This window comes from Bos mutus, chromosome 21 (genome assembly GCF_027580195.1).
Source record: "Bos mutus isolate GX-2022 chromosome 21, NWIPB_WYAK_1.1, whole genome shotgun sequence".
Classification (NCBI taxonomy): Eukaryota; Metazoa; Chordata; class Mammalia; order Artiodactyla; family Bovidae; genus Bos; species Bos mutus.
Genome location: NC_091637.1, coordinates 63984817 through 63997738, shown reverse-complemented (window position 1 = coordinate 63997738; position 12922 = coordinate 63984817). Strand labels below are relative to the sequence as shown.

Below are 12922 nucleotides of genomic sequence, written 5' to 3'. Positions count from 1 at the left end.
TCTCTGGACCAGCAAGACCCTGCGTGTGCTCACCTAACCTGGTGGGTACAGCCAGAGCCTTTCAGCTAAGACGGTGGGCTGGGTTTGAGGGTCAGAGACAAACAGGACACGGCAGGGAGCACGACCTATCACGACGGAGCGCGGGGGAGGACAGGGAGCCCTGCCATGTCCAGGCTGGAAACAGCTCTGTTGGCAGAGCAAGGTTCCCTGAGGGCGGGTGGGGCTGGACGTGTGGGGACAGGAAGGGACACCAGGCGGGGATCTGGGGAAGGCGCCCTGATGAGTCACTGGGGGTGCGGGTGGTAGGGCGCCCCGGGGGCTGGTGCGCGGGAAGTGGCCGCCAGGGGGCAGACAGGAGTGGGCATGGGGAGCCGCCAGGAGCAGAGCTGCCAGGAGGGAGTGGGTGTCCCCAGCGATCCTTGGGGTGGGGTGGGGATAGAAAGTGCCCACGGCTTCCGCAGGAAGAAGACAGCTCAGTATTTCTTTTACTTTAGATAATTTTCAGAAGAAAAGAGGTTTACAAAAAGCAGGATCCAGCCCCACTCCAGGAAGCTAAGAGGTGGGACACAGGAGGAAAGGGCTCTGGGCCTCACTCTTCGGGAGAGGCCCCGGCCTGGGCGCCTGCCCACTGGGAGTGACGCCACGCTGGGCATCGGTTAAGGACACGGACATTGGAAAGACTAGGAGAATGTCCATCACCAGCTTGAAAGGTACCAGTGATGTCACCGTGGAATAAACCAGGTAAGAAAAGGCTGCAGCGCTAGATTCTGAGAGACGTGCCAGCGTGGAGTGCACCACGCCCCCAGGGTTTCTCCTCTTTTTCTGCAGAGCCCCAAGAGATACAGTGGAACTGTTCTGGCTGTGTCAGGTGAGGGCCGGATGTGCCTGGTGAGCCCCAGAACTCCACAACATACCCCGTTTGAGAGTCCCTGTGCTCAACCCTGAACTGGAAACAGAGCTGCCTCTAACAGGCAAGCTCTTGCCCCCCAACAGCAGCAGCCACCAACCCCACGAGGCACCCCTGCGTCTCAGCCTGTGCCAAGGCCCTCAGGATGCTCCTCTCTCACCCTGAGCCGGGGGGTGCCAAGGTGCCACCTCCTGCTCGAGACAGGCCAGTCTTCACAACTCCTGCCACGCGTACACGCTTTGCTGCGCACCCATGTGTGGGCTTCTCTGGTGGCTCAGAGGTCTGCCTGCAATGCGGGAGACCTGGGTTTGATCCCCGGGTCGGGAAGATCCCCTGGAGAAGAAAATGGCAACCCACTCCATTACTCTTGCTTGGAAAATCCCATGGATGGAAAAGCCTGGTAGGCTACAGTCCATGGGGTCGCAAAGAGTCGCAGACGACTGAGCAACTTCACTTCTCAGGATCCCGTCTAAGATCAGCCTGGCCACCCATTTTACAGGCGGAGAAGCTAAGGCTGGGGGAGTCCTAACTGAGGTTTGATGGCCTATCTGTGGGGGGAGCTGATCCTGACCTCTCCCCTGGGAACACAGCTCCAAGTGTGGAATTTTGTGTGTGCTCGTTGGTATTTTCTATTTTTCAGTAATAAACAAGGACTACGGGTGAGGAAGGAGCCTATCTCCCGGAGGTGCCAGGTCCTCCGGGAGGTAGAGAGGGACATTCCACCATTCCAGTTTCTTCTCTGGGCTTTCCCTGCTCTGAGCATTGGCCACGGGGACACGTCTGTAAGGAGTGAACTGGCATGCACTCTGTCCAGACAGTGCACCTAAAACCTAAACCAGGAGCGCGAGAAGGACTTGCAGAGATCTTGACCAAGTCTGTATCCCTAGTTTCAGAGATGGGGAGACCGGGGGCCCCAAAAAGTGGCCTGTTTACAGTCAGAAGCAGGTTCACATGGACGCACGCAGAAGCAGTTGTCTTTATCAGGGCTGTAACCCTAACCCTAAACTGATGTCTGCACAGAGAACAAACTGAGGAAGGGAGGGAAGCCCAGGCGGGTCTGGAGGCAAAGTACAGCCCATAAACACAGCTCCCCTGGCTGATAACAGGCAGCTTTAACCAGACGCTGGTGGGCGCCCACGGAGGGTGGCAGCGAAGGAAGCCAGGTAAGGGTACTGGCAGTGCGGAGTCGGGACGATGAAGACCCCCGACACCGAGACCCACGACCGTGGTCCTCTGTCTGCTGTGGCGGTAACGTGCCACGAGCCATGCCGACCACCGAGACCCACGACCGTGGTCCTCTGTCTGCTGTGGCGGTAACGCGCCAGGAGCCATGCCGACCACCGAGACCCACGACCGTGGTCCTCTGTCTGCTGTGGCGGTAACGCGCCAGGAGCCATGCCGACCACCCTGCTCAAGCCCTTGTGGTCCCCAAAGGGAGACGACTGCCCAGAGCTGTGGGGTCAGGCTGGGCCCACAGCTGGCTGACCCTCCTCTCTGACCTCCTGAGGCAGTGCAGAGCTGTAGAAAAAACCCTGGATTTCAAACCAGGGGCCCTAAATACGAGTCTCAGTTCCACCAGAGGGCTGCGGCAGACATGTTTCCCTTTAGCCCCCACTCGCCATCTGGGTAAACGTGTGTCACAGAAGCTGGCCTGACACCTGCAGGAAAAAAAAGCAGGGCATTCGGGAGCACCTCCTTGGCCAGCGAAGGCCCACCCCCAGGCTGCCCAGTTAGCGGGAGTCTTTGCCCAAGAAGCAGCTGGAAGGGGCACGTGGGAGAAGATTCTGGTTAACACACACACACACACACACACACACACACACACGTCCTGGGCTGTGAGAAGGTGCAGATGTTCTTACTACCATAATCATTATCTCTGCCATCCGCCCAATCACAAGGAGCCCTGATCTGAACCCCCCTCAGCACACCCGCCACTTGGTACCCAGAAACCCAGAAACACTGAGCCCGCTCACGCACAGGGCTGCGCCTCACGCACAAGGGCACGCGGGCGCCACTCATGCTCATGCGTAGCAGTGCCCTCACGCACAAGGGTGGGGGTGGGAGATGCGGCTGGACCCTGCAGCTCAGAGAGTCCACGGTCTATGAGCCCGGGCCCTGGATGCCCGGCTCAGAATAGGACATGCCAGTGAGGACTGGAAGGGGCAGAGGTGGTTGATTACCAGACGCCCGGCCCTGCGCTGGGCAACTGAATCCTCTCCTCCACCCATTTAAGTGGGACTTCTGACCCCATTTTACAAACAAGGATGCTGAAACCTAAAGACAAGCAAATTATGCGAGACCGCAGGTGGAAAGAAGAACCAGTATTACTCACACTCTTCTCACACACGAGGCACTGCACGCTAAGTGCTCTATAAACACTCGCACTGAATCTCCATGTCAGCCCTAGGAAGTAGGGCTTGTTATCCCAGGGCCACAGGCGGCAGAGCGGAGACTCGATACAAGACTCTGGTGCCTCCAGGCACACACTCTTCTCACCACGGCTGAGCCCTGAGCCCCGTGGGGGTCGGGCTCTGGTCTGCAGAGGTGACAACCTGCGGGTAACCACACAGTCGGCTCCACACCCGCACACAGGACCAGCCGCGGATCACGCAGACCCAGAGATGTACTCATGGAACAGCAGCCGCGTGTCAGTGGACACCCAGTTCAGAGCTGTGCTGTTCAAGGGTCCGCTGCACTGCGAACGGCTCCCACCAAGGACGGCGGGACAGCACTTTCCAATGCAGGGCATGTGATAGAAACGTCGCAATTATCCGCAGCGGGAGGCCAGTGGCAGGTGGTGGGGAGGCTGCCCGGGTCCTGCCCAGGCTCCAGGGGCTGCACGACTGGGCAAGGAGACACAGCCACACCCCGGAGCGTGCTCCACAGGGACAGGGCTGGCCGCGGACACACATGGGCCAGGGGGCGGGTGCCTCAGACGTGAGGTCAAGGACAAGAATCAGACGCCGACGTCCGCGTTGTACGACCCACTTACGTGAAGCTCAAACACAGGTAAAGGTGCTCGGCTGTCACAGAAGCTGAAGCCCTGGCTGGGCTGGAGGGGTGTGGCCTCTGTCGGGGTCCCACAGACGCCTTTGTACAAGCTCACGGAGCTCACGCTTCAGGCGTCTGTAAGGTACAGCAGGCCACACACACGGGAAGGAAACTCTCTGTCCGCAGGGGCCCAGCTCTTGACCTCCAAAGGCCAGTGAGCCAGGAGGGACGACTACTCACGAGCAGAGTCTCAGGTCAGGCCCCCGTCAACGTGAGCACATACCCACCCACCCGACAGGACCGCATTCCACCCAGAGGGGATCGGGCTTCCAAGGTGACTTACTACCTGGCAAGAGTTATTTTTTATACTGATCACAGATCTCTATCTGAAAATGAGGCTCGGATTAGCTGATTTCTTTGTGATTCTGCTGTGAAGTCAATAAAGTCAATAGTAGTTGCTTTGAGCCAGCCATCTGATTAAATGAAAACCTTTTCCCCACCTTAATGTATCTATATATAGAGAGATAAAATAAAGCTAAACTCTCTCATCCTGGGGCAAGTGAGGCCGCTCAGATTGGAAACCTTAAACTCAGCTCACTCTACCTTGAGGCTCAAGGCTCTCGGGTGGAAAAAAGATGGTTTAATCAATGTTTATTTGGGACCTCCAATGTTTCAGGCACCGCACTCGTCACTCAGTACCGCTGTGGTCCCTCACCATGCAGCCCCCATTCTCAGCAGAGGATCCACAAACCTTGCAGTCTTTGCATAGTGAGAAAGAACTCTACCAGTGCTGGTTCTGCGTATGACCTGCAGGAAGCATACTCTAAACACACTCATTATTTACAAATTCTCCGAGGGTTTAAGTTAGGGCCCAAAGCTTGGATCTATAAGGCACAACAGTTATTTAAAAGGCATCTCCCTGCAGCTTCTAAGTACCATGGCTCCCCATTTCCTGCCTTAACTCTGGCAGCAGCAATGACAGTAATAATACTCACGAATAGTAATACTGGGAGATTAACACGTCAGGCGGCCCACTAACATCTTATATTTGAGTTCATTTAAACATAGAATCAGGCTTCCCAGGTGGCTCAGTGGGTAAAGAATCTGCCTGCAATGCAGCAGATGCCAGAGATGAGGGTTCAATCCCTGAGTTGGGAAGATCCCCTGGAGGAGGAAATGGCAACCCACTCCAGTTTTCTTGCCTGGAGAATGCCATGGACAGAGGAGCCTGGCGGGCTACAGTCCCTGGGGTCGCAAAGAGTCGGACACGACTGAAGCGACTGAGCACACACACACATAAAAACAGCTCCTCATCACCCGTCTTACAGAAAAGAAACCCAGACACAGAAAAACAAAGCGACGTGTGCTGGACTCAAGGCTAGCAGGGTGCCCCGGGCCCAGCCCCACACTGCCATGCCCACCGACACTGAGTCCTCCAGCCAAGCGCAGGATGTTGCTGGCCTCTAAGACGCCGACTCCCTGGAGGGCCCTGTCCTCCCGCGGAAGCTGACGCTGCAGACCGCCCAGAAGAGCCACATGTGTTTCTGCGTCTCTGCTTTGCCCACCCTGCAGACGCTCCTGTTGGCCCCTCTCTCCGCCCCCACCCCGCTGTCTACACCCCGAGTCTCCCAGGTTGGCTGAAGCCTCTCCTTGTGCAACCCCTGCCACCTTCCAACTTCACATCCAGCCTCCTTCCTTTGGCACCTCGGGCCCCAGAGACACTGCACGCTCTCCTCCACACACAGGCTGGGCTTTCAGGCCCAGGAGCCTTTGTATCTGCCGTTCCCTCTGCCTAGGATGCCCACTCCCTCATCTCGTTAGCTCCCTGCCTGTCAAAACTCCAGCTCAAATGTCACCACCGCTCGAAGTCCAGCTGGATAGTCCCTTCTTTTCCTTTCCATGCTCCTGAAGCCCCTGCCCTGCTCACACCTTATTAACGCCCCTATCGCAACATGTTATCTCTAGCGGTTCACAGGTCCATCCTTCTTCTCTTGGATACCAAATGCCGTGAGTCAACAGGCTCCATCGATTCACTTCTGACCTGTTTTGCCCCAGACAGTTTCCAACACACAGCAAGTGTTCAGTAACACTATGTTAAGCTTAGGAATGACTGAATTCAAGAATACAGTTTTGCTTGTTCCCTCCAAACTCTGCCAAATGCGCACTGAGGATGTGGAAAGCAGGCGACAAAGGTGCCCACCTGGACGCCCAGTTTCGGGCACACAGTACAGCCAGCGCCCGCTCCAAGGTGCCCACCTGGACGCCCGGTTTCGGGCACACAGTACAGCCAGCGCCCGCTCCAAGGTGCCACACCTGGAGGCCCGGTTTCGGGCACACAGTACAGCCAGCGCCCGCTCCAAGGTGCCCACCTGGACGCCCGGTTTCGGGCACACAGTACAGCCAGCGCCCGCTCCAAGGTGCCACACCTGGAGGCCCGGTTTCGGGCACACAGTACAGCCAGCGCCCGCTCCAAGGTGCCACACCTGGAGGCCCGGTTTCGGGCACACAGTACAGCCAGCGCCCGCTCCAAGGTGCCACACCTGGACGCCAGGTTTCGGGCACACAGTACAGCCAGCGCCCGCTCCAAGGGCAGGGGCGATGCCGAGGCCTCTCTTCTCGTTCAAACTGTTAACAGCGCTTCGTATCTAGAGTTAGGCAGCAGTTTTCTCTGCAAATCCACCAGACGTCAGCTCAGCACAGCTGCAGTCGAGGACACCCCGGAAGCCAGAGCCGTGGGAGCGCGGAGGGAGGGGAGGGAGGGTCTGGGCGCCAGGCCAGACAAAGCCCCACTTACCGCCTTCCTGGGAATTCATGATGTTCAGGGCAAACAGCATGGCATTGGAGAACGTGGTCGCCTCTTCCTTACTTGCAAAGTTTAAACCGTAGACCTGGCGGGCATCTCGCCACTGGTGGAAGGTTGGCGTTGCCTGATTGTACTTCAGCCCTTTCACGATTGAATAATTGATCACAACCTGAAAAGGAAAAGAGAGAGAAATACATGTAAATAAATAAAAGGTAAGTGAGCTGGAGAGAGCTGCTGTAGGGCAAGGACACCGTGTCCCTGGGGCTACCAGGGGACAGGGGGACGTGGATGCATCAGAAGAAGGGGTAGCTTGGCCAGGCAGCTCTTCAACACGAGCAGCAGAACAGCGAGGGTCTGAAAACCAGTTATTTCATTTAACTGATAAAGCTGTGTGGTCACAGCCTGAGCTGGGAGTTGGCTTCCGGGGTCCTGGCCCTGTCACCCCAGGCAGCACCCCGGGGCTCAGTTTCTCCAACTGTGAAACAGGGATAGTCATCCTGGCTCGACCTACCTAATGGGGTTACTGCAGAGGTCACGCTGTAACACATATCTCATCAAGACTTCTAGATATAAAGATTCTTAAGGGCGAGTCTTTCCTAATTCGTATTTATGCTCCTGTAGCTCTCTGCATAGTCTAGAATGCGTTAACCAAAGGGTTGTTAAAGGACGACTCCTCACTCTTTCCCATGTGGCTGTTCAGCTTCCTCAGCACCGTTTATTGAACAGGATGCCCTTTCCCCGCTGTACGTTCTTGACTCCTTTTGTCATAAACTAATAAACCATATCTGTGTGGGTTTATGACCGGGTTCTCTATTCTGCTCCACTGATTTCTGCTTTTATGACAATCTCATGCTGTTTAAATTACTACAGTTTTGTAATATAGTTTGAAATGAGGGCGTGTGATGCCTCCAGCTTTGTTGTTCTTTCTCAAGATCGCTTTCGCCATGGGGGTCTTTTGTGGTTCTGTACAAACTGTAGTATTATCCTGCTGCTGCTGCTGCTAAGTCACTTCAGTCATGTTTGACTCTGTGCGACCCCATAAACGGCAGCCCACGAGGCTCCCCCATCCCTGGGATTCTCCAGGCAAGAACACCGGAGTGGGTTGCCATTTCCTTCTCCGATGCATGAAAGTGAAAAGTGAAGGTGAAGTCACTCAGTCGTGTCCGACTCTTAGCGACCCCATGGACTACAGCCCACCAGGCCCTCCGTCCATGGGATTTTCCAGGCAAGAGTACTGGAGTGGGTCCTATGGAAAATGCCATTGGAATTCTGATAAGGATTGCACTGAGTCTCTTGATTGCTCTGAGTAAGTATGGACGTTCTAACCTGAACACAGAGTCCTCTCTTTTCTTTGGTGAGTCTGGCTAAAGGCTTGTCAGTTTTGTTTATCTTTTCAAAGAACCAGTTCTTAGTCTCACTGCTCTTCTCTGTTGTCTTTTTAGTCTCTATTTCTGCTCTAATCATCGTCGCTTCCTTCATTCTACAAACTTTGGGCTTGTTTTGGTCATCTTTTCCCAGCGCCCTGCGTGTAGTTAGGCTGTTTGAGACTTTCCTTGCTTCTTGAGGCAGGCCTTTCTGCTATGAGCTTAGCAGTACCATTGAGAACTGCTTCTGCTGCATCTCACAAGTTCTGTTAGGTTATACTCCCATTTCTGCTTGTGTCCAGGCATTTAAAAGTCTCTCTCTTGATCTGTCCTTCAATCCACTTCAGCAGCATGTTGTTTAATCTCCATATTCTTGTGATCTGAAACCATAAAGCTCCTAGAAGAGAATCTAAGTGCCAAGCTCCTTGACACAGGTCTTGGTGGTGATTTTTTTGAAACTGATACCAAAAACAAGAGCAACAAAAGCAAAGCAAAACAAGCGGGACTATATCAAACTAAAAAGCTACACGCAAAGGACGCCACCAACAGAATGAGAAGGCAATCTGCTGAGTGGGACCAAGTGATTGCAAATCATGTATCTGATAAGGGACCAATACGGCTAACAGATACATAAAAAGACGGTAAACACTGGCAGTGACCAGGGAGACACAAACCAAACCACAAGGGGTCATCATCCCACACACGTCAGAGTGGCTATTACCTAAAAGAGAAGAAATGAAGTGTTGGCGAAGATGTGGAGAAAAAGGAACCCTTGTGCACTGTTGGTAGGAATGCAAATTGGTATAGCCACTATTAGAAAACAGTACAGAGGTTCCTCAAAAAGCTAAAAACAGAACTATCACATGATCCTGCAATTTCGCTTTTGGGTATTTACCCCAAGAAAACGAAAATACTATTTTCACCTGGGAAATGCCATGGACAGAGGAGCCCGGCGGCTACAATCCATGGAGTCACAGGAGTCAGACACGACTTAGTGACCAAACCGCCACCACCAAGTCCAACACACACACGCCCCGCGTTCACAGGAGCAGCATTTAAAAATGGCCAAGATACGGAATAATCCAAGCGTCCACTGACGTATGGATAGATACGGAAACTGTGGTATACTGTGTACACGATGAAATATTATTTAGCCATGAAAAGAATGAAACCACGCCATTTATGACAACATGGATGGATCTCAAGGGCATTACGCTAAGGAAAAGAAGTCAGACAGAGAAAGACAAATACCATATGCTCTATCTCGTATGTTCTCATGGATACAGAGAACAGATGGATGGTTGCCAGAGGAGGGCGGTAGGAAATGGGGGGGAAATTATGCACATGAAGCCGCTTAACACAGCTGCTACCACACAGCAATTTGCCAGCAAGTGTTAACTGAGAAATATTCAGTCCTTAGAGACGGAAACATGCAAGTGGCATCTGGATGAGGCTGGACAGCCTGCTGTCGGAGATCCCGCCTTAGGAGGGTACGACATGGGTGCTCAGCTCTCCTCTGGCTTTCTGGCTCCAGGGTTTTGTGATCTGAAATTGGAGGCAGCTCAGTCTACTGTCGCTCAGTCGTGCCCAGCTCTTTGCAGAGTTCTCCAGGCCAGAACACCGGAGTGGGTAGCCTTTCCCTTCTCCAGGGGATCTTCCCAACCCAGGGATCGAACCCAGGTCTCCCGAATTGCAGGTGGATTCTTTACCTGCTAAGCCACAAGGGAAGCCTGCCTCTGGTCAGGAAGGTGGGCTCAGTTAGATTCTGAGATCTGAAGGGACACCCTGCACGCTGCTGGGCTGCTAAGACGAGAGCTCAGGTTTACTGCCCCACCCTGCTGCGCTGCTGGGTAAAGCAAGGCCAGAGCACACTGGGCAACACCGTTTTCCTCCAAGCCTAAGCCATGTGGAAGGCAGGCTGGGTTGTCCTACAGCGAAGAGAGAGAGTGAGCAAGAAAGAGAGGGTGCGAGAGAAGCACATGTACTAAATTAGCTACGGAAACACAACTGTTTCATAACTTACTTGTTACACACTGACAGCGCAGTGTGGGCCAACATCTATACCAGGTTCCTGGGGTGGTTCTCTCTCTGGGTTCAGCTTTAGATCATCAGAAAAAGGGCTGGAGGTTTTGTGGTTACACGCGTGATAAGAAGCACAGTGACTTGTGGTTAACATGGCTCTTCAGAGGGCACAATAGTCGCAGGGCAGTGGCCAGCATGAGGGAGATAAGACCCTCTCCTTTCCACCCAGAAAGCCTATGTTCAAGTGGCTTTGGTGCTGCACCGTTAGTGGACACAGAGGGCCACGTTCTAAATGGAAGGAGGTCTGGAAACCACATCGTATCAAGAATGGCTGTGGGATACTGAAGCAGATAAAAAATGAGACTCTTCAGGCACCCAAGGAGAGGACGTAGGGAAGTGAGATTTAGAACCTATGGTTTGAAATCTCTGGTTGGCTGTGTTCTTGGAGGGGAACTTAGTGGCATTGGGAACTGGGGGTGGTGGATGCCTATCTGGAATACAGGAACAGTGTGGCCAAAAGTACTGGCTTAAGGAACTCAGAGACCAGACAGAATATCTAATTCACTTCAGTTCAGTCGCTCAATCGTGTCTGACTCTTTGCAACCCCACGAATCGCAGTACGCCAGGCCTCCCTGTCCATCACCAACTCCCGGAGTCCACCCAAACCCATGTCCCTTGAGTTGGTGATGCCATCCAACCATCTCATCCTGTCGTCCCCTTCTCCTCTTGCCTTCAATCTTTCCCAGCATCAGGGTCTTTTCAAATGAGTCAGCTCTCCGCATCAGGTGGCCAAAGTATTGGAGTTTCAGCTTCAGCATCAGTTCTTCCAATGAACACCCAGGACTGATCTCCTTTTGGAAGGATTGGTTGGATCTCCTTGCAGTCCAAGGGGCTCTCAAGAGGCTTCTCCAACACCAAAGTTCAAAAGCATCAGTTCTTCGGTCCTCACCTTTCTTTACAGTCCAACCCTCACACCCATACATGACTACTGGAAAACCATAGCCTTGACTAGATGGACCTTTGTTGACAAAGTAATGTCTCTGCTTCTTAATATGCTGTCTAGGTTGGTCATAACTTGCAAGGAGCAAGTGTCTTTTAATTTCATGGCTGCAATCACCATCTGCAGTGATTTTGGAGCCCAGAAAATTAAAGTCAGCCACTGTTTCCTCATCTATTTGCCATGAAGTGATGGGACTGGATGCCACGATCTTAGTTTTTTTGAATGTTGAGCTTTAAGCCAACTTTTTCACTCTTCTTTCACTTTCATCAATAGGCTCTTTAGTTCTTCTTCACTTTCTGCCATAAGGGTGGTGTCATCTGCATGTCTGAGATTATTGGTATTTCTCCTGGCAATCTTGATTCCAGCTTGTATTTAATTCAATCCTCCCTTTTTACAGGCAGGAAAACTGAGGCCCAGGGAGAATAAGTGACTTGTCCGAATTACATGGTACATAACAGGAGAACTGAATTTAGAAGCCAAGCTTGTAACCTAGGACTGTGCTGCTTCTGATTGCCAGCATCATGAGTTGAAATCTTTCTTCCTATAATTCCTTCTTTGGTCTTAGCTCTAACCTCCTAAAGCCTTAGGAACCAATGCTCTATTTTTAGAGACTTTCAATATTAGACTGGGAGAGAGTGATAAAGCCATTCTAGAAGTTCTAAGGGTTCTCTGAGGCATATGGCTGGCCTCTCCTCTGCAGCTCTTGGGTGGCCAACTCTGTCCCATCTATTCCTGGAAGTAAAGTGAAGTGATAGTCACTCAATCGTGACCGGCTCTTTGCAACCCAGGACCATAGCCTGCCAGCCTCCTCTGTCTATGGAAGTCTCCAGGCAAGAATACTAGAGAAGGTAGCCATTCTCTTCTCCAGGGATGTTCTCAAGTCAGGGATCGAATCCGGGTCTCCTGTATTGCAGGCAGATCCTTCACCGTCTAAGACACAAGGGAGGCCCTTACACCTAGAGCATAGAGTCTAAAGGCTGCTCACCTAGTTACATATCTGCTAGCCAAACACAGCCCACAGGGGGTTGTTTTGAATACAACTACCATAGTAGGTACAATTACTAGGCAGCGGGTTTTGAGTCAAATGGCTCAGGATGCTGGCTTTATTACTTTGCAGTTGAATAACCTTGGAAAAGTTACTGACATTACCTTCTTCATATATAAAATGAAAATATTATAAATTATGCTGGACTGAATATCCTTGTGGATATATCAGTGTGAACATTCCTATAAGCAGAACTTCTGGATCAATGGACATGGTCATTGAAACATCTGGTATTTTCTATTTGAAAACATCTATTCTGAAACATCCCAACTGCCTTCTAAGAAAGGAGAGTCCACGCAATGTGTTTTGGACATACGTGTGATGACACACAGCCGACACGGCACTTGACCGTCTGCCGCGAGCTGGTCAGTGTTCACTAACTGACGGACAGGTCTCGGGGCTGACGCTTAGAACGCTCTGTGCCTAGAGTGGTTCCATCCCTTTGTTTACCAGCTTACAGCACGCACGTTACTGCAAGGCCACTTAGGGGTGTGGATCAGCTTCATTTCACACACTCCTCCCCAGAGATGCCCACACTTCTGAGTGCCACCATCAGCTACTTTCTCCTGTTCTGGAACGACACAGAAGTGGATTCATACAGCACACACTTTTTCTCGATGGTCTTTCATTCCATGTGGTATCTATGAAATTCACCTGTGTCACCGCATCAGTAAGAATTCAGGTTTTTTTGACTGCTAATAACATTCTCTTTTTTGATATACCATAAATAACTTATCCATTCTCCTGTTGATGGACTTGCCCATCATTTCCAGCTGTTGGCTATTAGGAG

General features: G+C 52.3%; 1 protein-coding gene across 4 annotated transcripts in view; it reads right to left on the bottom strand.

Moving 5' to 3' along the window:
- The window catches only part of EVL (Enah/Vasp-like), a 149169-nt gene that overhangs the window by 33019 nt on the left and 103228 nt on the right, over positions 1–12922 (bottom strand). For all 4 annotated transcript variants that reach the window (XM_070357964.1, XM_070357962.1, XM_070357961.1 and 1 more), the window contains exon 3: positions 6693–6870. In XM_070357964.1, coding sequence (XP_070214065.1) covers positions 6693–6870 — 178 coding nt within the window. The remainder of the gene's footprint in view (positions 1–6692; positions 6871–12922) is intronic.